Below are 22363 nucleotides of genomic sequence, written 5' to 3' on the forward strand. Positions count from 1 at the left end.
CTTTTTATCAAATACATATTTTAGATAATTCACTACTATAACAAATTCACAACAGTTATTTTTGGGCAAAAAAACTAAATATATTACCCAAATTATTTTGGTAAAATATAAAAGATGAGGTTGTGTCAAGTAAATAGACAGGCACTTGCCTATCCTATGACACTTGCTTCCTGTAACAAGCAAGTGCTTGGAATCAGAGATAAGTACCAGTCATCAATGCAGCCATCTCCGTGATAGCTGCGTTATCCGATGCTGTAGGGGGCATCCTTTGCGCAGCTAGCCTTCCACAGCACATAGAAAGATGGGACAAATTAATACATGTATTTTGTCTCTAGGGGGAGAGCACACTGTAATGAAAAAAGAAATAAGACTTCCTCTTCAAACTGCAACGCAAGTGTTTTGCTGTCTCACAATAGCTACCAAGTACACTGTCTGCCAGTAGCACTCTATTTCCTACGCTCAGCTAAAACAGGGTCGTACCATCTTATTTCACGGAGCTCGTTTTTTTGGGGCTGAGAAGCCCTGAACCCAAGCCTTTTCAAGCCCAAACATTGGATAAGGGACACAAAAAAGACCAAGCAGTTCAGCTCAGCCTGTAAAAACAAAATAATTGCCTGCGGTATCTAACCATTGCCTTTAGAAAGAGTAAACATCTCTAGGAGAAATACTCGGGCAGGAGCTAACAGACATGCATTAAGGAAAATCATCTGAGATGTGAACTGAAGGAAAAAAAGTGAACAGAGAAAACAATAAAAGTCCCCTATCAGGAAAAATCTATGTTAGACTTAAAAAATAGCATATAATGAAAAGAGATAAGGGTGGAGCAAAGCTACTACCTTTGTTTACTCCCACAACATCTCAGGATAGAAAAGAATGATGTACAAAATAATCTTCCTACTTCAAAGTTCATCAATAAAAGGAAAAAAATTAAAACATTTTTAAAGGATAGGATTTAATGTTGGCTTCCAAGAAATCAGAGCCCAAATCTATTTGCTTGCCTCAGCCAGCACATTCTGCACATCAGACCAGACTAAATATACCTGTGTCCAGAAAATTAATCTATTGGCATTTTTTACACATTGAAAGCAAACTTTGCAAATAAATAACTGCTTCCCAACACTGACCTGCGTATCTGCAGCTGCTGGCTTCGCTCAGAGCATCCATGCTGATTTACACCTGGAGCAGAGTGGCTCTCCCACAAAACTCTTTCAGAGTACTGACCTCCAGCCCCTTGTGCTTTATAGCAGGGAAGAAAAAAGTACCCAGCGCCCTAGGTACCAGTTTTCAGGTGTTGTGTATTCCAAGTGATGGTGATTGCGACGCTCGGCCTTTCAAATTTCCCACCCTGTGTCTAGATAGCAGCACTAAGGCTGGGGCTATCCAACAGGATGGAGGTACCTCCTCCTCTAAAGGCTAGGTGCTAAAAATCTCCAAAACCTGCCTCATCCTTGCTTTGGGTTAGAGTACAGGATCTTTAGTCTTTAACCATTGTTTACACAGTGAAGGAAATAAGTATTTGATCTACTGCTGATTTTGAATGTTTGCCCACTCACAAAGAAATGATCAGTCTACAAATCGAATGGTAGGTGTATTGTAACACTGAGAGACAGAATAGCAACAAAAAATTCAAAAGAAATGCATGTCTAACAAAATATGCACTGATTTGCATGTTCATGAGGGAAATAAGTATTTGATCCCCTTCACAAAACATGACTTAGTACTTGGTGGCAAATTCCTTGTTGGCAATTACAGAGGTTAGACGGTTCCTGTAGTTGGCCACCAGGTTTGCACACATCTCAGGAGGGATTTTGGCCCACTCCTCTTGGCAGATCCTCTCCAAGTCATTAAGGTTTGGTGGCTGACGTTTGGCAATTCGAACTTTCAGCTCCCTCCACAGATTTTCAATCGGATTAAGGTCTGATGACTCGCTAGGCCACTCCAGGACCTTAATGTGCTTCTTCTTGAGCCATTCCTTTGTTGCCTTGGCCATGTGTTTTGGATCATTGTATGCTGGTACCTTCAGGTGATTTGACACCGGCAAAAAAAGAAAGCTGCTGGAACATCCCCTCCCCTCCCATTCCCAAGCAGTAATGGTTTTGTAGCAAACAATAAATCATAAAGAACAGAGGAGAGGGAATTGTGTCTTCTGCTGTACTCCAAGAATCTAACTTTATTAAGTCAAAATCCTCTTTTCTTAGTCATACAGTACAAGACATGAGATCCTTAGTCTTTAACCATGCAATTTCCTTCAGTAATGTACTAATTATGCACAAGATGGCAGTATCATCCCCAGCGGCATAGACCCATCAAGGCAGTGACATTTTAGAGCATTGATGGGTCTATGCTGCAGGGGATGATACTGCCATCTTGTGCATAATTAGTACATTACTGGATGTCCATCATACCTGGTGCAGATATGCAACGACTGAATGAGAGTGTGTTTCTTAGGTTTATCGTGCAATAAAAGTTTTAAAGGATAAAGCACTATGCTGAGATTTTGTTTATGAAGAATACGGCTGACATTAAGGCGGTTATCTGGAGGGGGCATCCTGGGAGCCATTATTCAGCAAGTTAATCTACAGAGTCCATATATTTGGGACCAAAAGTGCAGTTAGACCAAAACATTGTAAAATGTGAGATCACACTGCTGGAGGTGAGCAGGTTTATGGTGGAGGATGTTTTGCACTGGAGTTCTGTGACAGCTGCACACGGTGGTTGTTATCCTAAGGAGGGTTCACAGAAGAACATTTAATTGATTGGACTTTGTTTAATTATTCAATTATTTTTAATATTATTCGTTTGAGTCACATCTGTGCTTTTTTGTTTTTATGTATATTTCACTGGTCTGTGTTTTTGGTTTTTCTGTATTTTTGTATCTGTAGTGCAGCATTTTTTTAGTATTTAGCCCACCTAGACATGGGTTGTGTGCACTAGTGGCTACAGCATTTGCATTTAATTTATCAAACGTAGGTATTTATTTATATTTTTGAATTCACCATAGTAAGCGCTTCCGTTTTTATTTATAATTTTCATGCCATACAGTGGGGATCAAAAGTTTGGGCACCCCAGCTAAAAATTTGTATTAATGTGCATAAAGAAGCCAAGGAAAGATGGAAAAATCTCCAAAAGGCATAAAATTACAGAAAAGACATTCTTATAATATGTCAACAAAAGTTAGATTTTATTTCCATCATTTACACTTTCAAAATAACAGAAAACAAAAAAATGGCGTCTGCAAAAGTTTGGGCACCCTGCAGAATTTATAGCATGCACTGCCCCCTTTGCAAAGCTGAGACCTGCCAGTGTCATGGATTGTTCTCAATCATCGTCTGGGAAGACCAGGTGATGTCAATCTCAAAGGTTTTAAATGCCCAAACTCATCTGACCTTGTCCCAACAATCAGCACCATGGGTTCTTCTAAGCAGTTGTCTAGAAAACTGAAACTGAAAATAGTTGATTCTCACAAAGCTGGAGAAGATAGCAAAGCGTTTTCAGATGTCAATATCCTCTGTTCGGAATGTAATTAAGAAATGGCAGTCATCAGGAACAGTGGAAGTTAAAGCAAGATCTGGAAGACCAAGAAAAATATCAGACAGAACAGCTCGCAGGATTGTGAGAAAAACAATTCAAAACCCACGTTTGACTGCACGATCCCTCCAGAAAGATCTGGCAGACACTGGAGTTGTGGTACACTATTCCACTATAAAGAGATACTTGTACAAATATGGTCTTCATGGAAGAGTCATCAGAAGAAAACCTCTTCTACGTCCTCACCACAAAAATCATCGTTTGAACTTTGCAAATGAACATATAGACAAGCCTGATGCATTTTGGAAACAAGTTCTGTGGACCGATGAGGTTAAAATTGAAGTTTTTGGCCGGAATGAGCAAAGGTACGTTTGGAGAAGAAGGGGCACAGAATTTAATGAAAAGAACCTCTGTCCAACTGTTAAGCATGGGGTTGGATCAATCATGCTTTGGGGTTGTATTACAGCCAGTGGCACAGGGAACATCTCACCAGTAGAAGGAAAAATGGATTCAATAAAATTTCAGCAAATTTTGGATGGTAACTTGATGCCATCTGTGAAAAAGCTGAAGTTAAAGAGAGGATGGCTTCTACAAATGGATAATGATCCTAAACACACCTCGAAATCCACGGGGGATTACATCAAGAGGCGTAAACTGAAGGTTTTGCCATGGCCTTCACAATCTCCTGACCTCAACATAATTGAAAATCTATGGATAGACCTTAAAAGAGCAGTGCGTGACAAACAGCCCAGAAATCTCAAAGAACTGGAAGACTTTTGTAAGGAAGAATGGGCAAAGATACCTCAAACAAGAATTGAAAGACTTTTGGCTGGCTACAAAAAGCATTTACAAGCTGTGATACTTGCCAAAGGGGGCAGTACAAGATATTAACTCTGCAGGGTGCCCAAACTTTTGCAGATGCCATTTTTTTGTTTTCTGTTATTTTGAAAGTGTGAATGATGGAAATAAAATCTAACTTTTGTTGACATATTATAAGAATGTCTAATCTGTAATTTGATACCTTTTGGAGATTTTTCCATCTTTCCTTGGCTTCTTTATGCACATTAATACAAATTTTAGCTGGGGTGCCCAAACTTTCGATCTCCACTGTATATTGTGCTAGGTGATAGATTCATCCAACACAAGAATCAGCAAACAGCAAATGCCAAAAGGCCCACCTAACAGCAGGTCAAGAAGGGGCCAACAGACTCAGTCAGCAGCTTGAATCACCTTAAGCCTGAAACTAGCATCAAAGAAGGCATGAGCATCCACCTTGCAAAACCTAACCAACATTTACAGAAGACAAGATGGCAGTCTTACAAATCCAAGAAACAGATGCCTGGTCTTGAGAAAAGCCCATGAGCACTAACAGATCTGGTACAGTGTGCCTAAACTTGGAAGGGAGAAACCTTATCCTTTAGTCCAGTGGTTCCCAAACTGGGGCACTATTCCTTCTACTGACACCAAAAATGGGGCACTATTCCTCCCACTGATACTAATGATGGGATGCTATTCTTACCACTGATATCAACAATGGGGCACTATTCCCCACTAAATACGGGGAACTATTCTTCCCACCGACACCAATGATGGGGCACTATTCCTCCTCTTACTGACTATAACTGCTATGTAATGTTTTTATTTCCACTGACCATCAAGCATGAGGCATTGTTTACTCTACTGATGCTGGCACATTTTCTACTTCCACTGTCCACAGTTCAGCCCCCCTAAAGTCTGCAGAAAAGTAAAGTGGCCCTTTGTTTAGAAAGTTTGGAGACCCCCATGTTAGGCTCTGGTACTGCTGACAGTTTTGAGTAGAAACCATAAAAGAGGGCTAAAAGCAGGGCTTATGATCTGCAGCTGTGGAGAGGAAAGGGTGAAGTCTTCTGTGCCAGTCGCCAGAGGCTGCTGAACCTAGGAAGGGATCCAATGTCACTTTGTTGTACCAGGAGCTTCAGGTGAAGACTGAGAGAAACGCATCCAAAGGAAGAAAATTGTGGGCATGTGCTCAGAGAGGTTAATGAAAATGGGGCTGCACAGGTGCATTAGAGTCTGATACAACAGGCTTGAGCCAACTGCAGAAAAAAATAGCGCCAATTTTAACAGCGAACATTCCTGTTCCATGGCTGTGGCACACCATTCAAAGTGTCACACCCTGTGCTCCTCCATAGTCTAGGCATAGGAGTGCCAAAGACAGATTTTAAGGACCCAAGCCCTGCACCTACCAAGGAAGATATCCTTACTCTGGGCAATATTTAAGGGACAAAACCCCATCCTGACTTTAGCCTCCATGATGGGTATACCCCTCAAAGAAGTCTTCAGGGACAGGGTTCCATTGCTGGCAGACAAAGACCCGAAACCTGTATAGAACCCTGCAGGTAACTCAGTGCAATGCACCAGGTATCAAAATGAGCAACCATGCAGAATCCAGTGCTTGAAGCAACATTACAGGCCAGCCCCATATGCTCTCCAGATAGGGTTGTGGTGCAACCAGGAATATTAAAATAAGAATCCCTGAAAGCAAAAACCTCCACTTAAAAGCAGAAAGCTTCTCTCAGTAGAAGTATGCTTGTTTGGAATTTGTTTGGTTAATGACATGTCGCTTTAAGGCAAATAGTGCAGTCTCTGCTTCAGAACAGATCATGCACTCAAACTGCCATACATGGGTCAGTTCATTTTCATTCAGCGGGTTGAACAAAAAAAGTGACCCGATTCCCTCATCCACACTTTCAAGGTGGATGCGGTAATACTCCCTGTTGGGAATACATGTCAGAGTACACAGATCAGCACTGCAGTCTATTGCCTGCGGCACTTATTAGGTGATTGAGGTGATCAAGCGAAAAAATACCAACAGGGTGGTTGAACAGATCAACACTGTTCACAAATGGATCGAAATTTGGTCAGTCTCCGCTGAACCAGTCGAATTTTAATCCATGTATGGCCAGTTACTTTGTTTAAATTTCTTGGAGAAAGGCGAGTTTCAGAGACAAACTTCTATCATTCTATCAATATCTGTAGAAAACATTACTTACTTTGTTGTCTTTGATGGTGTAATGACATAAACTCTGTCGATGACCAAATCTTTCAGGAATTTCCACAGCGATCTTGTCAGGATCCACAGTTGGGAATGGTTTGAGATCACGCTCAATTTGTGAGATGGATTCATTACAAGCCATGTGTTTTAGCCAGAGGTTGCTGTTTGGTTCAGGGCAATAGCATTCTTCACTGTATACTGGACCTAGAGGAAATACAAAAAAATTCTCATCAAAATGATCTTTCTTGTCATCATTGGGCCAACTAAGACCTTAAAATTTTGTCCACATCTGGTATAAACAGGTTTCATCACAATATGTACGATTTTTCCTACAATTTTTCCTGTCCTGCCTGAAAACCACATTCAGTTTTAGATGTTCATTTGTTCATGAAAAATTATCCATTTTGCGCCTTTGGATTTTTTCTTCACTATGGTAGAAAACGACTTTATATTTAGAAAATATTCATAGGAAATTCTACTAGTGTATTTCATTTTTGGAATTGCTTGTCAATGAGACTTTCCAATCATTAGAAAAATCGAAAAACACTTTCTTAGAAAATGCTACTGGAGTATGGCCAGCTTTAATCTTTGGAAAATGCTTTTCAAAAATACTTTATCCTTTTCAATAAATAAAATTTAAAAATAATGGGGGTCTGGATAAATTTTACAAAATTTGAGATGGTAACACTTAACTGTTACAAAAACAAAATCGTTGGAAAGCTGTGCTGTACACCCAATGTGCATTTCAAGTACTCAAGTGCAGTTTGCAATGAAGAGTCACCACTAGAATCAGTTCTGCTTTAAAGAGTAACTTAAATTTTGTTTAGAAAAAAACAAACCCCTCTGGGCTATCACTGGGTGATCACTGTAAATTGCATGGATTTTAGCAAATTTTAGCAGATTCCTGCCTTTTGTTGCTGTGAAGAAATGGCTTTTTTTCACCAGACCTATCGCATACTCATTCTGAATGGGAGGGTCTGGCTCAATATCAATCAACCAATGCACTTTCAGTGTTCTTATAAGGAAAGTTCCGGTGTTTGCATCTCTTTAGAAATCATTAGCCCTAGGGGAGTATCTCAGCAAAACTTACAAAAATACTTTAGAATCGCTTTAGGTTATGCTGCATCATATGCAAAGGGCACACAAACCGCTGCATGCAGACTAAGAAAAATACACAACAGCATTAATGCGTTCAACCCTGCTCTTGAATCTGGAAGGTTAATGCACTTTCCAAGTGGTAAAACTCTCACAATTCAAATGCATGAACTGGAATGCTATGAAGAAGAATGAGCCTGTGGTGCCAAACACTGTTTAGAGTCGATTTTAAAGCAGTCCATGACTTCCATACACATCATCAGTAGAATAGAAAAATACTGTATGCTACTAAGAAAGGTAAAAACCAAAAGCCAAGAGGTTCTAATGCAAACCAGTGCCTGCTCATATCTTACACAATCATCTTTTCCTGCCTTTGAAAAATAAGTAATGGTGGTTTAAAACAGAAGGCACAACAAGATGTCATTGCAAACCTTTCATTTTATATCTTAACTATCTGCAGGGTGCAATTGGAACCCCAAAGTAAAATACACAAATACTGGTATTCTCAATGCTTGTATTTCCATAAGATTAGGAACGCATTCCTACCACAATTCTCAAGTCTAGTAATTGGTTCTGTGCAGGGAGCATGTGCATTATCCCTCTACCCTGAGTGCCTCTAGTAGTGCTTACAGAGGAGTCATGATAAATAGCTAAAGGTATGCTGTGGGACCCTGGAATCAGCACTATACCTACTTTGTGTTTTACTAAAGCCATACAAGTTTCCTTTAACAGCAGATAAACAAAATTGCTGCTATGATCAGTGCCAATGGACTTTCTTTCCAGGGCTCTAGTGCTATCCATTTCTAGAGACAAGGGTGCAAGCAATGCTCCTGAAAATTCTGGAGACAAAAAAACAGCAGTGCTCAACAGTAGCCAAGAAAGGGCTAGCATGTTGGAAGCTGTATATTACCACTGCAATAGAACCCATTTGAGGGGGTGTTATTTAACTGAAATTATAAAGCTGTGTAGCACTGAGCTATAAGCAGCTGAGCTAAGATTTATTTGTCAGAATTCTACAGGTTCTGGTGGTTGATTACTCCTGCCCATTGGTGGAAGATGTTCCAGCAAATAGTGTGGGAGTTATGAATATTTATCTAACCTTACCAATCCCTGAGAGGTGAGCTCAGAAGGTTTGGCTTGGGAGAGGATAAATAATTGGGAAGATCTGGTCAGGGCTCTCTCTTCCCTGTGGTTCTTGCTTTCCTTCTCCTAGGAGGAGACATATGTGTCAGGAAGCTACTGTTTGCACTAAGCCTCAGCATGTGCTACTGGCTCGAGACTATAAGAAGAGCTCTTACTGAAGAGTGTTACAGGGGAGATGTGCAGAAGGTACTGCCTGGACATTGTGAGAGGGTCCATTGTCGACAGCTCCAGGTATTGTGGAACTTTCTGATTAGGTACAGAGGCCACATGGTGCTATATTTGGGCTGTGACTGTTCCTACAGACTCCTCTCCTCTCAAACACTTTGTTAATTTGTGTGGAATGCAATGCAAGTATTTGTAAACAGTGGAAAAAAGTATTAGGCTAGGTTCACAGTATGAATCGCACAGGAGCAAGCTGCGCGTTGATGTTCGATTTACATGCTATTCAGTGCGGTGCCATTTGATCCCATTCATGTTGAATGGCCTCAAATCTCGCTACATCGCACTAAACTTTTGTAAACGCACTGCAACCGGATCACATGGTACATTTATACGTATACAAAGGCTTTGTCCTGTATCACCCTGCCGCCACCACCACTGAGCATTCTCTTGTAATCACTCCTGACCCTGGGACATTGTTCCCATAGCTCATTCCTATTCAAGTTGTTGTGGGATCTGAATATGAATGAGTGGAGGTGGGATCTCTGTATGGATAAGCCAGGTTACATTTGAATATGAATGAGCTAGGGCTGTGTGATGGACTGCCTGACACCCCAACTGGGTATCTCTGCCAAACTACAGCTTCCTACACTCTGGAACCAGAATATAGTAAATGTTCCCCAAGCAGAAGACAGAACCAATGTTGGAGTAAGACAAGGGCTGATTTTATAAACAAACAGCACAAAGTAATTACACAAAAACCTTTACCCTAGACAGGTATGGCCCACATTACAAGTCCCAGGAGAAAATAACATTACATAAACAAACAAACAATCAAACAAAAGAAAACAATGGATTCCTTTCCAGCACCTAGCAGTCAAGACTCTGGAGGTGATTAAACAAATCACCTAAACATAATTACAGCAAACAATAGTTGATGCCAGGACACCTGGAGCAGAAAATAAAGCTCCTTAAACCCACATATGTTGGAATTCACCCCCTGCAGGTAGTTTCACTATGCACAGTATGACAAGAGGTCCCAGAAACAGTCCCTCCAGCCCTAACTACATGGAAAGGGTAGCTAGTATATAATTCATGGCCAGCCAGGTACCCAGGGAAGTGATAAAGCCCTCTTGGGGAAAAGGTTCCTTGTAATCCCAAAAGGGGGTCTCCTTAGTCCTGGGTCCATAGTCGGTGGAATGGAGGCTGGCCCCCAAACCCCTGCAGGAGCCCAAGTCACGGTGTTCTCTGTGACAGGCTGGTCATTTCAAGGAAAGGGGAGGAGGGGGTGGAGCAGTCCCTTTTTAGGGAGGAAGCCAGCTCTTGGTCTGATGCTGGAGCAGAGGAAGCAGTGAAGGAGCTTGTGAGAAGGGAGATGCTTTTCACCCACACTGAAAATCCACATTATCCAGGCTGTGCACCCACAAAGACACCTAGGCACTGGAGGTCCACTGAGGGAAGCTACAGAAGAGCTAGCCATTTTGAGATAGGGGTGTTGATGGGTCTATTATTCCACCTTCTTACACCAACTTTGGGGAAACTTCTCTTTCACAGACCAGAAAAGGGTACGGTATTATTGAACACTGTGCTCTGTACACAGTGCTATATCTTACATAGTCCTGACTGCTGAACTACATTCACTATGTTATACATAATACTCCTGACCCCTGCACCCTCTTGGGAAGTGTATGTTTACTTTCCAAAGAGCATGACATCAAATAAAGTGAGCCTGTGATCACACCGAACACCCAATCATGTGCAAGAGAAATAAAACCTAAGCTTAATTAACATTTATTTTGGTAAGTGATAAGAGCCTGTGACAGCTCCCACAGTTCTATTAACCCCCGCCGCAGCAGAAGATTACAACGGGATTAGGAAGACTTCACCTAACAAGGAGGCATCAGGCACAAAGACATGTCCTACAGTATGTTATGTCCCTTGTGCTGATTTTTTTGTTTTTTATTTTAGCTGCACTTGGGCTTTAATGTTGGGGAAAAAAAATACAATCAGCTTTATTGGTAATAGTTTCTATATACGGAAACATGATTTTTTTACTCATTTTCTTTAGTCTGGATTTAGTGGATCACCTCTAGCTGGCCAAAGTATTTGAACTCTAACTTTGCCCTCAGGCACTATACTGTGCAGTCTGTTTTTTTCCCCTAGATTTATACTACCTTGATCTCCCCAGCAATTAATTCACCAGTTTTCTCCAACACTAAATTTTAAAAACATTTTGTTCCCAGAGGATAATCTTTCCTAATTGTCCAGCTCTAGCAATCTTTGTTGACATGAAGATATTCTACCCAGATATGCCATGGCTTACCGCCTGAAAATCAAATGTCTTTTTATTTTGTAAATGTGTTATCACATGCAGAGATCTCTGAAAAATAAGATCTGTCACTGTCATGAGAAAACAAGTGTGCAGCAAATGAGGCCAATACTTAAAACTGAACTACACTGTATCTGAGTGCCACAAACCAAAAGCGCTATTTATTTCATTTATAATATTCAAAGCAAACTCACCAATCCATTCATGCCTCCATGCTTTATTTTGCTGAGAAACCTCTTAGAAAAACACCCCCTAGCATTTCTAGCCGTGGCCATCCTGAGTAAGGGCAGATGATTCATGTTGCATTTACTTCCTGGAATCCTACTGCCTTTAGCTTGGGCAGGCAGTCAGGAGGATGTGCTTAGCTGAGAAAATCTCTCCTCCTTTCCTGAAGACTCCTGGGATGTATGACATTATTTGCCTAGGCATAGAAACTAGAAAGTAACTAAAGAAATGTAAAACAGTTTAAAACAAGTAAATATGATAGCCTTTCCTATCTATTTACTAATGCTAGCAGCATAAGGATTCAAAACAGTCAATGTTGATTGAGACATTTAAGATCCACTTTAAATATTCAAGTTTATAAGATCAAAATGAAAGCCATTTTTATTATTATACAGTATTATTATTATTATACAGTATTTATATAGCGCCAAAAAGGTTTGCTCAGCGCTGTACATTATAGTGGGGGACAGTACATGAGACAATACAGTAACAAATCAATACACGAGGAGTTTGAGGGCCCTGCTCTTTCGAGCTTACAATCTAGGAGGGAGGGGAAAGTGGTACAGGAGGAAGTGGCTCTGGGGGATGGAGTGGTAGGAGGAGTGGAGGAGATCGGCTGTTAGGTGAGGGTGGGGTAGGTTTCCCTGAAGAGATGGGTTTTCAGGGTGCGCCTAAAGGTGAGGAGGGTAGGTGACAGTCTGATGGTTTGGGGTAGTGAGTTCCAGAGGATGGGGGAAGTCCTGGAGAAGTCCTGCAGTCGGGAGTGGGAGGTGGAGACCAGGGAGCTAGAAAGTAGGAGGTCTTGTGAGGAGCGAAGATTATGGGTTAGGTGGTATTTGGGTATCAGGTCAGTGAGGTAGTTTGGGGCAGCATTGTGAATGGCTTTGTATGTCAGTGTTAGTAGTTTGAATTTAATGCGTTGGGCAATTGGGAGCCAGTGGAGGGAATGACAGAGGGGGGTGGCAGAAGAGGGGCGGTTGGTAAGGTGGATGAGTCTGGCCGCTGAGTTTAGGATAGACTGAAGCGGGGATAGTCTGTGATGAGGTAGGCCGGTGAGAAGGGAGTTGCAGTAGTCCAAACGTGAAATAATGAGAGAGTGAACGAGTTGTTTAGTAGTGTCTGGGGTTAGGAACGTACGTTTTTTGGAGATGTTGCGGAGGTGGAGTCTGCATGAGTTTGCCAACAAGTGGACATGGGGTTGGAAGGACAGGTTTGAATCTAGAGTGAAACCTAGGACTTTGGCTTGCGGGGTGGGACTGATGGTGGCGTTGTTGGTCATGATAGAGGGTGGGGGGGCTCAGGCTGGAGGGAAGATTAGGAGCTCGGTTTTGGAAAGGTTCAAATGGGCGGAGACTGAAGGGGTGGAGAGGTAAATTTGCGTGTCATCGTTGTAGAGGTGATAGTTGAAGCCGTAGGAGTGTAACAGTTTGCCAAGGGAGGAGGTGTAGATGGAGACAAGAAGAGGCCCGAGGACAGAGCCTTGGGGGACCCCAACAGAAAGGGGGAGAGAAGGGGAGGTGGTAGCATTATAGGTAACGCTGAAGGAGCGTTGGGATAGGTAAGAAGAGAACCAGGAGAGAGCAGAGTCTCTGATGCCAAGGGAGTGTAGTTTATTAAGGAGGAGGGGGTGGTCAACTGTGTCGAAGGCCGCGGAGAGGTCAAGGGGTAAAAGGACTGAGTAGTGGCCATTAGCTTTGGCGGTTAGTAGGTCATTAGTGATTTTGAGTAGGGCGGTTTCGGTGGAGTGTTGGGGACGGAAGCCAGACTGTAGTGGATCGAGAAGGTTGTTGTCAGTGAGGTGGGTGCTTAGGCGATTGTAGACAGTATTTATAAAGCGCCAATAGTTCGCTCAGCGCTGTACATTACAATATGCAACAACATTTACTGTGTTAACAGGCCCCTCACTTGCAGCCTTCACTTTGGTATTATCCACATACCCAAGGCTGTTCATTTTTCTGCCATATATTTTAAAATGTATATTTAAACAGAAATGAGTTTTAGAATGTTTGGCATTTCTAGCTGTCTGCATCCACTGGAGAATTCATTCTTAATTCTTAATTTCATGACCTGGTAAATAAATAGCAAGTAAGAAGAAATCCCTCCAAAGTGAGGGGATTTCCCTGGCATTGAAACAGGTGCTCCTATTGAGAAGATTTATTGACTGAGGAACAGTTCAGTGGTGTTGCAGCGAAAATGTCCAGTGCCAACAAATAATTTTCATAACACTTAACACAGACATGTACATGGGTTCTGAAGAAAAAATCAGCTGATTAACTGAATTCATCTAGTTAACCACAAACCTGTATAACAAATATGTCAGTTATAAACGACAGCCCGACTCTGGCCAATTTGATTGTTATGCATACGTACAAAAAGAACAGTACTTGCATCTCATAGCATCCCACTAGTTTCTCTCTTTTGATTTTTTGCATATACCGCATGAAACATGAAAGAGAATAACTAGATGCTGTGAGTAACAAGAACAGTTCTTTCAGACACTTATGTGTAATTTGAGCCAACCCTAGATCATCTCATTACAGCCTGATAATTTCTGCAGTTTATTTAGTTTGACTAGATTTACTACCAATACAGCAATGCTGAAAAATAATATACCTTCTAGAAAGTAAGGAGAGTCTGCAACATGTTTGCTGCTGAGTATAACCTCGATTTGTAGGCTTTTGTAGCTGGCATACATTTTGTACCGTACCAGGAAGGAGCCATCTTTTCGGTCAAGTAATTGCACTCCCACTCTGGTATACTGCTCCCCAGGAGCAGTTATGTGGATTTGAAAAACATCCTTTGTTGGTGAGAAAGTAAAGCTAGACATAAAAAGAAAAGCAATTGTTATTAGCAGAAATGCATGCCAAACCAACTGAACAGTAGGTAAATAAGTACAAGCATGTCTCCTGCAAGGGAACCTGTGGTTTGCCTGTGAAGGGCAAAGCAACAGTTTCATTTAAATGCCACTCTCCCTAGTCATGCATACATTTTTAGACAGTCTAACAGTATAACAGTAACAGTATTTCCAGGAGTCTTCCAGGACACCTACCTGAGAGATAATTGGCTCTACTTTCAATAGGAAATGCCAGCCAAAAAAGGGTTAAAAGCCTCCAAATTCTCAGTTTCATAAAAGTAGGAACCATTTCCAAAGTGCACAAGGGGGAACCATGATAATCCAATAAAAAACTGACAATCCATTTAGAGGAAACTACGGGTGGGAATATAGATGCTGCTCTGAAAGTCTCTTGGAAGTATTGTTACTGGTAAATTCAATCTCTCCCTGTTCTGGGAGAAAAACTAAATGGTTGTCCAGATAAAGAATGATTAATATTTCCTGGAGAAAGACCATCACTTCTGCTAAAGCCAGCCATAGATGGATCGAAATTCCGCCAGTTCAGCAGGGACTGGCCAAATTTCGATCCCTGTAAGGGTGGTTATACACAAGTCGATCTATTGATCGATCTATTGATCGATTTGTGTGCAACCAGCCTATCAAATCTTTCCAGAACACTCAGTCCCACCGGCTATAGCAGGCACATTTTATTTATTTTAGACCGCATTGACAGGAAAATTTAAAGGAGCAGGATGGAAAATTAAAATAAATTTATATCAGTGTAGTTTTGTCCGGGAAATAACATTCATTCCAAAATCGAATGTTAATAGCTTCAGGACCATCCACTGTGTTTTTTACTGCAGGCCGGTGGCCCAGCTGCGCTTGATCACGTACATGTACATGATCCATCATTTCCAAGTATAGGGTACGCCCCACCCGCCCGATCTGTGCTGTAATTCGGTACAGCACAAGTAGATCAGCAGGTCCTGGCCATAAATCATTGGTTTAGCGAATCACAGCACAGAGTCCTGTGTTAACTAACAACACAGAGTTCTGTGCAGCGAAGTGGCTATTTTTTCTCCCTGCAAACCAGCCACATTAGTAAAAGCAGCATATATTACACATTGTTAGACACACAGTTAACCTTTTGATTGGCCCTAGATGTCAACCCCTTCCCAGCCTGTGTTATTAGTACAGTGACAGTGTACATTATTTGCACTGATCACTGTATTAGTATCACTGTTGATGTCAGTGTCAGTTAGTGTCCCTCCAAGCCAGCGTAAGCTAGTGCCAGAGTGCCCGCCGCACTATAACAGTCCCACTATAAGTCGCTAATCACCGCCACCAGTATAACACCATAGCTGTGTAAATTTCAGTATAGGTACCATAGTTTGTAGCCACTATAACTTTCCCACAAACCAATTAATATACACTTAGTTGGATTTTTTTTTTTTTTACCAAAGACATGTAGCATAATACATTTTGGCCTAAATTTATGTGATGTTTTGATTTTTTTTTACTGGATACAATTTATATCAGAAAGTAGAAAATATTGTTTTTTTGCATAATGTTCGATCTTTATTAATTTATATATTAACCACCCTAGCGGTCTGATTATGTCCATATTTCTGTGCTCAAAGCGGTACATTTTTTGCATGGAAATATGTAATTTTTTTATTGTAGGCCTGTAATTTTTAGGACTAACTCACTGAAATCTGTCCGAACAAGAGTCTAGTAAACATTAAGGGTATATGTTACAATTTGAAACATGAAATAATAAATTATAATTTAATAAATAATCATAAAAAAGAATAATATAATAATAATAAATTTAATTTAATAATATATTCAAACCAAAACACTGAAATTTGAAATAGAGTGCAAAGTTCGCACATCACTGAGCAAAATCATTTTCAGTGTCTGATGACGAATTTCCCCACAAATCATTATCGCTCAATTCTGCAAGTGGTTCTGATTTACTATCGCTGTTCTCTAGCTGGTCTAAAACCACTTTTGACCTAAAGGAACACTTTCTGGACGCTCAGTTTCAAGGCAGAAAGAACAGTAAAAATGCAGGCAGGGCACAGGACAAAGCACTAGGGACAAAATGTATGTGAAATGGTTTGATACAGTAATGTTTTACTAAGTTATTTTAGTGAATTTAGTGAATGTCACTTTTAAAATCTTAAAATTTCCCGCCAGTTCTGTCCCCGTACATCCTGACATCGCAGGGAACAGAACTCGGAAGACAGATGGCATCAGCTAGAGGACATTGCTGGGGACACTGCAGGATGGACATCGCGGGAGCGCAGGACAAGGTAAGTGCAGAAGAGATCCTGGAGCAACGCTGCAAGGTATTCCCGAGTGTAGCTCAGGGTTACCACTTGTGGTGCTGAAACTTTACCCCGAGCTACACTCGGGAATACTGCCAGGGAGGTTAAAAAATAAAAAACCCAGTAGTAATCAAATTCCACCAAAAAAATGCTCTATTTGTTTGAAAAAAAAATATATAAATTTAATTTGCCTACAGTGTTGCATGACCACGTAATTGCCAGTTAAAATAACTCAGTGCCGAATCTCCTAGATTGTAAGCTCCAAGGAGCAGGGCCCTCCTATTCCTCTTGTATTGAACTGTATTGTTGGTGTATTGTCTCCCGTTATATTGTAAAGCACTGAGCAAACTGTTGGTGCTATATAAATCCTGTATAATAATAATAGCAAAAAATGCTCAGGTTCAGGGGGTAAAACTTTCACAGCTTCAGTGGTTAAAAGCAAACAAAATTTTGAAGTACTTTTAAACATCATTCATCAAGTTATCAAATGTACTGAGAATTTTCATATGAATGCTTGTTTGGAAAGCTGATAGTGTATGGTCAGCTTAAAGCAGAACTGAAGACATTTTAATAAAACTTATGAACAGGCAAGCTATTTATTGCAGATGAGACATAAAATGTCTCGTTTGTAATAAGATACACATACCTACCTGCTTGCAGTCGTGCACAGCCATCTAAAGCAGTGTGCACGAGCGGACAGGGAGGAGAACTGTTTTGTTTACAATATACATACGTGATTTTGTGCACCCGTGCCACCCTGTAGCAGTATTTCTGCTATAGGGCGGTTGGGAGGCGGTTATTCTCTGCTTTTCAGAGAGAAGAAACAACCGGATCACTGTTCTGTGTACACACAGTTCTGTGTGTTTGTAAAGACACAACTCTGTGATGTGATTGGACACAGGCGATCAGCAGGTTTCAGCCCAAACCATTGGCTGAAACCGGATGACAAACTTATGCTGTATCCTTTCACTGGATGGGCCAGCAGGGTATACATGCAAGCACACTCCAACTCTAGAAGAAAGCTGCCAATGTAGATGTAAGTTACCATGCCTGCACCTGCTGCCCGCAGCACATTTACTGTGAGAGGGTTGGCAAGGTGTTAAATTTAAAAAAAAAAAAAGTTTTACAAACACTTAGTTCACACCACAAAAATGCACTCCAGACCTGTTCCGGATACGTTTCTGCATGCATGTTTTTGATGTGTTCCGGTGCGTTTTTGATGTGTTTCTACATGCGTGTTTTTATATGTTCCGGTGTGTTTTTGATGCATTTCCAGATGTGTTTCTTATAATTGTTTTCTTCTGTTTTGTTTTTTTTTTTCACTGTACTGGAGTTTAATGCATTTTTGATGCGTTTTACCGCATTCCAGTACAGTTCTGTGCAGGAACAATGCAGCATGTTTCTTTTTTTTCTGGAACCCAAACGCACAGGAACAGCAAGCACTGGTGAATGAAGTTGCAAGCCACAGTGTAAATGGGGGGTACAAATCACACTGATCTGCAGCTTTGAAATCGAGCTACTTCAAGTGAAGTATCGCGATATCAAAGTTGCATTCAGTGTGAGCCAGGGCTTAGTCATAGGTCACACCACTGCGATTTAAATGTGCGCGATTTGTGTGCAGGTGTGATTTCTGAAGACTTTATTGTGACTTGTAAAGATTTTCAACGATTTCTTGTGATTTGCAATGTGATTTCCATTATATTCTATGTATGTGAAACCGCAATAAACTGCAGAAAAAATATAGCAAGAACAAAATCACACTACATTTCTAAAGTAGTTCTTGCATTACTTTTTCTGCAGTTTATTGCGATTCCACATACTTAGAATATAATGGAAGTACTTTAGAAATCGGGCTGCAGCAAATCGCAGATGTTAAGACACTGACTAATACACTTCATGTCTTGCCTGGTCACACCGGTGAGATTTGCAAATTTAAATCGCACCTGAAATCAAATCTAATGAATGTGAATGTCAGAGTCTTAATGTGTGATTTGCTGCAGTGTGATTTATAAAAGTAGTTCTTACATTACTTTTTCTGCAGTTTTGTTGCGATTTCACATACATAGAATATAATGGAAATTGCACTGCAAATCGTTGAAAATCTTCACAAGTAGTAATAAAAGTCTTCAGAAATCCAACCTAAAATCACGCTGAAATTGCACACAAATCGTGCAATTTTAAATCACAGCAGTGTGACCAGTGACTAGCCAGATCATACGGTGAGAAAAATAAAGAAATTAAAGCGGAGTTCCAGTTACAATGAAAGAAAATAAGTCAGCAGCTACAAAAACTGTAGCTCCCTACAGCCTGTTTCAGTGGCCATCCGGTGTTCTCATTGTGGGCATCCGGCTGTGACAGCTCGCGGTTTCACAGCCAGGTGCTCACTGCACATGCGCGAGTAGCGCTGCACTTTGTGAATGGTTCCGTAGTCTTCTGGCACCTGTCATGTGTCCCAGAAGACTACGGGGAGGGAGAGGGTGAGGACAACTTCTGCTTCTGACCACCTAGGCCAGTGATGGCGAACCTATGGCACGCAGAGCCATCTCAGTGGGCACACCAGGAAGAAGAAGAACGCTCTCTCCTGCGCACCCCCGGGGGCGCGCACCGGGCGATCTCCGTGATCAGCTGTGTCCATAGGATCAGCTGTGTCCGTGATCAGCTGTGTCCTGAGGGCTCCATCACTGGCCTAGGTGGTCAGAAGCAGAAGTTGTCCTCACCCCCTCCCTTCCCGTAGTCTTCTGGCTGGGTAAAAGGCCAATCACAGTGGCCAATCACAGCGGCCTTTTACCACGTGATCAGCCGTGTCCAATGACACGCTGATCACCGGGAAATGCAAATGCCGGTTCTCGGCTGCACTTTCCTCACGCTGTCAGATCGTGAGGAAAGTACTGCCGAAAACCGGCAGTTGTCAGAGCAGGGAACAGCACCGATCATCAGGGTCACTGATCATCAGTGCCCTGATGATCGGTGCCCAGCAGTGCCACACACAAGTTCCGCCCACCTGTGCCCAGCAATGCACCCACCTGTGCCCAGCAGTGCGCCCACCTGTGCCCAGTAGTGCCACCCACCTGTGCCAACCCACCTGTGCCCACTAGTGCCACCCACCAGTGCCCATCAGTGCAGCCCAGCAGTGCTGCAAGTCAGTGCCACCAGTCAGTACCCAGCGGTTGTGCCAGTCAGTGCCCAGCAGTGCTGCCAGTCAGTGCCCAGCAGTGATGTCAGTCAGTGCCACCTATCAGTGCTGTCTATCAGTACCCATTATCAGTGTCGCCTATCAGTGCCACCAATAAGTGCCGCATATCAGTGCCACCTATCTGTGACACCTCATTAGTGCTGCCCATCAGTGCCACCCATCAATGATGCCCAGCAGTGCCGCCGGTCAGTGCCGTCTGTCAGTGCCTCCAGTTGGTGCTATCAGTCAGTGCCGCTTATCAGTGCCCATCATTTCCTGCATATCAGTGCATCATCAGTGCCTCCTCATCAATGCTCACCAGTGCCGCCTCATCAGTGCTACCTATCTGTGCCGCCTCATCAATGCTCATCAGTGCTGCCTATTAGTGCAGCCTCACCAAAGCACATCAAAGAAGAAATATTACCTGTTTGCAAATTTTAGAATAGAAGCAAAGGAAACCTTTTATGTTTTTAATTTTTTGCTCTTTTTTCATTTATAGTGCAAAAAATAAAACACCCAGTGGTGATTAAATACCAGCAAAAAAGGCTCTATTTGTGTGAAAAAATGATAAAAATTGCATATGGTTACAGTGTTGCATGATTGCACAATTGTCATTGTTAAGTGCAACAGCACTGAAAGCTGAAAGTTGTCCTGGGCAGGAAGGGGGTAGAGGTGCCCGGTAGGCAAGTGATTAATTCCAGTGTTGGCACTTTGAAATAAAAAAGTTGGTTTTGTGTTGCAGTTTGGGCACTCGGGCTCAAAAAGGTTCGCCATCACTGACCAAGGCGATCTCCGTGGAAGTGGGAGTGGGTACCTGTCAATTTTGTGTACCCGCTCACCTCACGCTCCCCAAAGATGCCAATCCTTATTGGGGAATGGGGGACCAGGCATTACCAGCTTGCCCGGCTCCCTATAGTAGAAGTACTACTACAGGGCGGCAGGGCTGCACAAAATCAATCATATATATATGCGTGATTTGAATTTCCAGGTAGGGCCATTGGCAACTAGGGATGTCAGTCACCGGGTCCCAGCCAGAGATTTCCCGCCAGCACCCGCCGAGTAAACCTGACAGGGAACAGACCTGTGTATAAACAACACAGGTCTTTCTCCTGCCAGCAAGGACATGCTGCTGTGTATTTCTCTAATACACAGCAGCATGTTTCCCTAGTAAAACACACACTGCACATTATGTAAAACACACACAGCACACAGTTAATCCTTTGATCGCCCCACATGTTAAATGTCAGTGCTTTTTATTAACACTGATCACTGTATTGGTATCACTGGGGATGTCAGTGAACCAAGTCAGCCCCCCCCCCAGTGTCAGAATGCCTGCCGCAGTCCCGCAATAAGTCGCCGCCATTACTAGTATAAAAAAATTTAAAATTCCAGTATATATACCGCCATTTGTAGATGCTATAACTTTCATGTAAACCAATTCATTTACACATATTGGGATTTTTGTTTTAGCAAAAACATGAAGCAGAATACATTTTGGCCTAAATTTATGACGAAAGTTGATTTTTACAATTTTTTTACTGGACATGTATTGTATCATAAAGTCAAAAATATTGCTGTCTTTTTTTTATTCAAAATCAATTGTCTTTTTTTGTTTATAGCGCAAAAAATAAATTATAGCGCAGAGGTGATCAAATACCACCGAAAGAAAGCTCCATATTTGGGAAAAAAACGGACATAAATGTAAATTATGTACAGCATTGCATGACCGTGCAATTGTCAGTTCAAATAATGCAGCGCTGTATCGCAAAAAATGGCCTGGTCAGGAAGGGGGGGGGGGTAAATCCTCTGCAGGGCAAGCAGTTAAAGGGGAACTTCACTTTTGGGTGGGGCTCCGCTTTAAGACCCCAGTCACACCGGGTGCGACTTGACATGCAATTTACCAAGCCATGCAACTTGCAAATCGAATGGCAAGTCGCACCCTATGGTCCACAATTACAACGGTCATATCGGTGCGATTCTGACTTGGTTGGAGCCGCACCGATTTCCAGAGCAGTGCATCCACTACTTTAGGCGCCACTTGTATAGACACCTGTGTCTGGCAAGCCGCCGATGTCTCGCACCTCAAGTCAGAATCAGGGGCGGATTGACCATTTGGAAGCTCGGGCACTGCCCTAGGGCCCGGGGTCAGTAGGGGGCCCCATGAGATACCCCTGGTACCTTTTTCATAGGTTTTTTTGAGTTTGGGCAAGGACACAGGGGCCCCATGATCCCCTATTGCCCGGGGGCCCCATGAGTTGTCAGTCCACCCCTGGTCAGAATACCATCTGACTCTGAAATCCTGCGACTTCACTGGAGTGTGAGGGGAAACCGCCACCACGTGTGGATTTTTGTTTTAGGGATTAATGCGATGTTAACCCTTGCAGACTGGGGGCAGCCCCACTATAAACAGCACTTTTTCTTTCCTCACACATTGGCAGTGTAAACCCTTCTCTGCTCTATCATAAACAAAAAAAAAGAAAGTTCTGGCTGCTGTCGGTCTTAAAGCATGAGT

The 22363-nt window shown here is 42.1% G+C and overlaps 1 protein-coding gene across 7 annotated transcripts in view; it reads right to left on the reverse strand.

The window, feature by feature from the left end:
- Window positions 1-22363, reverse strand: part of POGLUT2 (protein O-glucosyltransferase 2) — a 91424-nt gene that overhangs the window by 68555 nt on the left and 506 nt on the right. For all 7 annotated transcript variants that reach the window (XR_016313806.1, XR_016313807.1, XM_089684520.1 and 4 more), the window contains exons 2-3: window positions 14127-14332; window positions 6561-6766 (exon numbers count right to left, since the gene is read on the reverse strand). Coding sequence is in view for 5 of the 7 variants with exons in the window: in XM_089684520.1 (XP_089540646.1) it covers window positions 6561-6766; window positions 14127-14332 (412 nt within the window). In the remaining 2 variants the exon portion in view is untranslated. The remainder of the gene's footprint in view (window positions 1-6560; window positions 6767-14126; window positions 14333-22363) is intronic.

The sequence above is a fragment of the Staurois parvus genome, unplaced genomic scaffold (genome assembly GCF_062004578.1).
Source record: "Staurois parvus isolate SC_StPar_1 unplaced genomic scaffold, SC_StPar_1.0 ptg000349l, whole genome shotgun sequence".
NCBI classification, from domain to species: Eukaryota; Metazoa; Chordata; class Amphibia; order Anura; family Ranidae; genus Staurois; species Staurois parvus.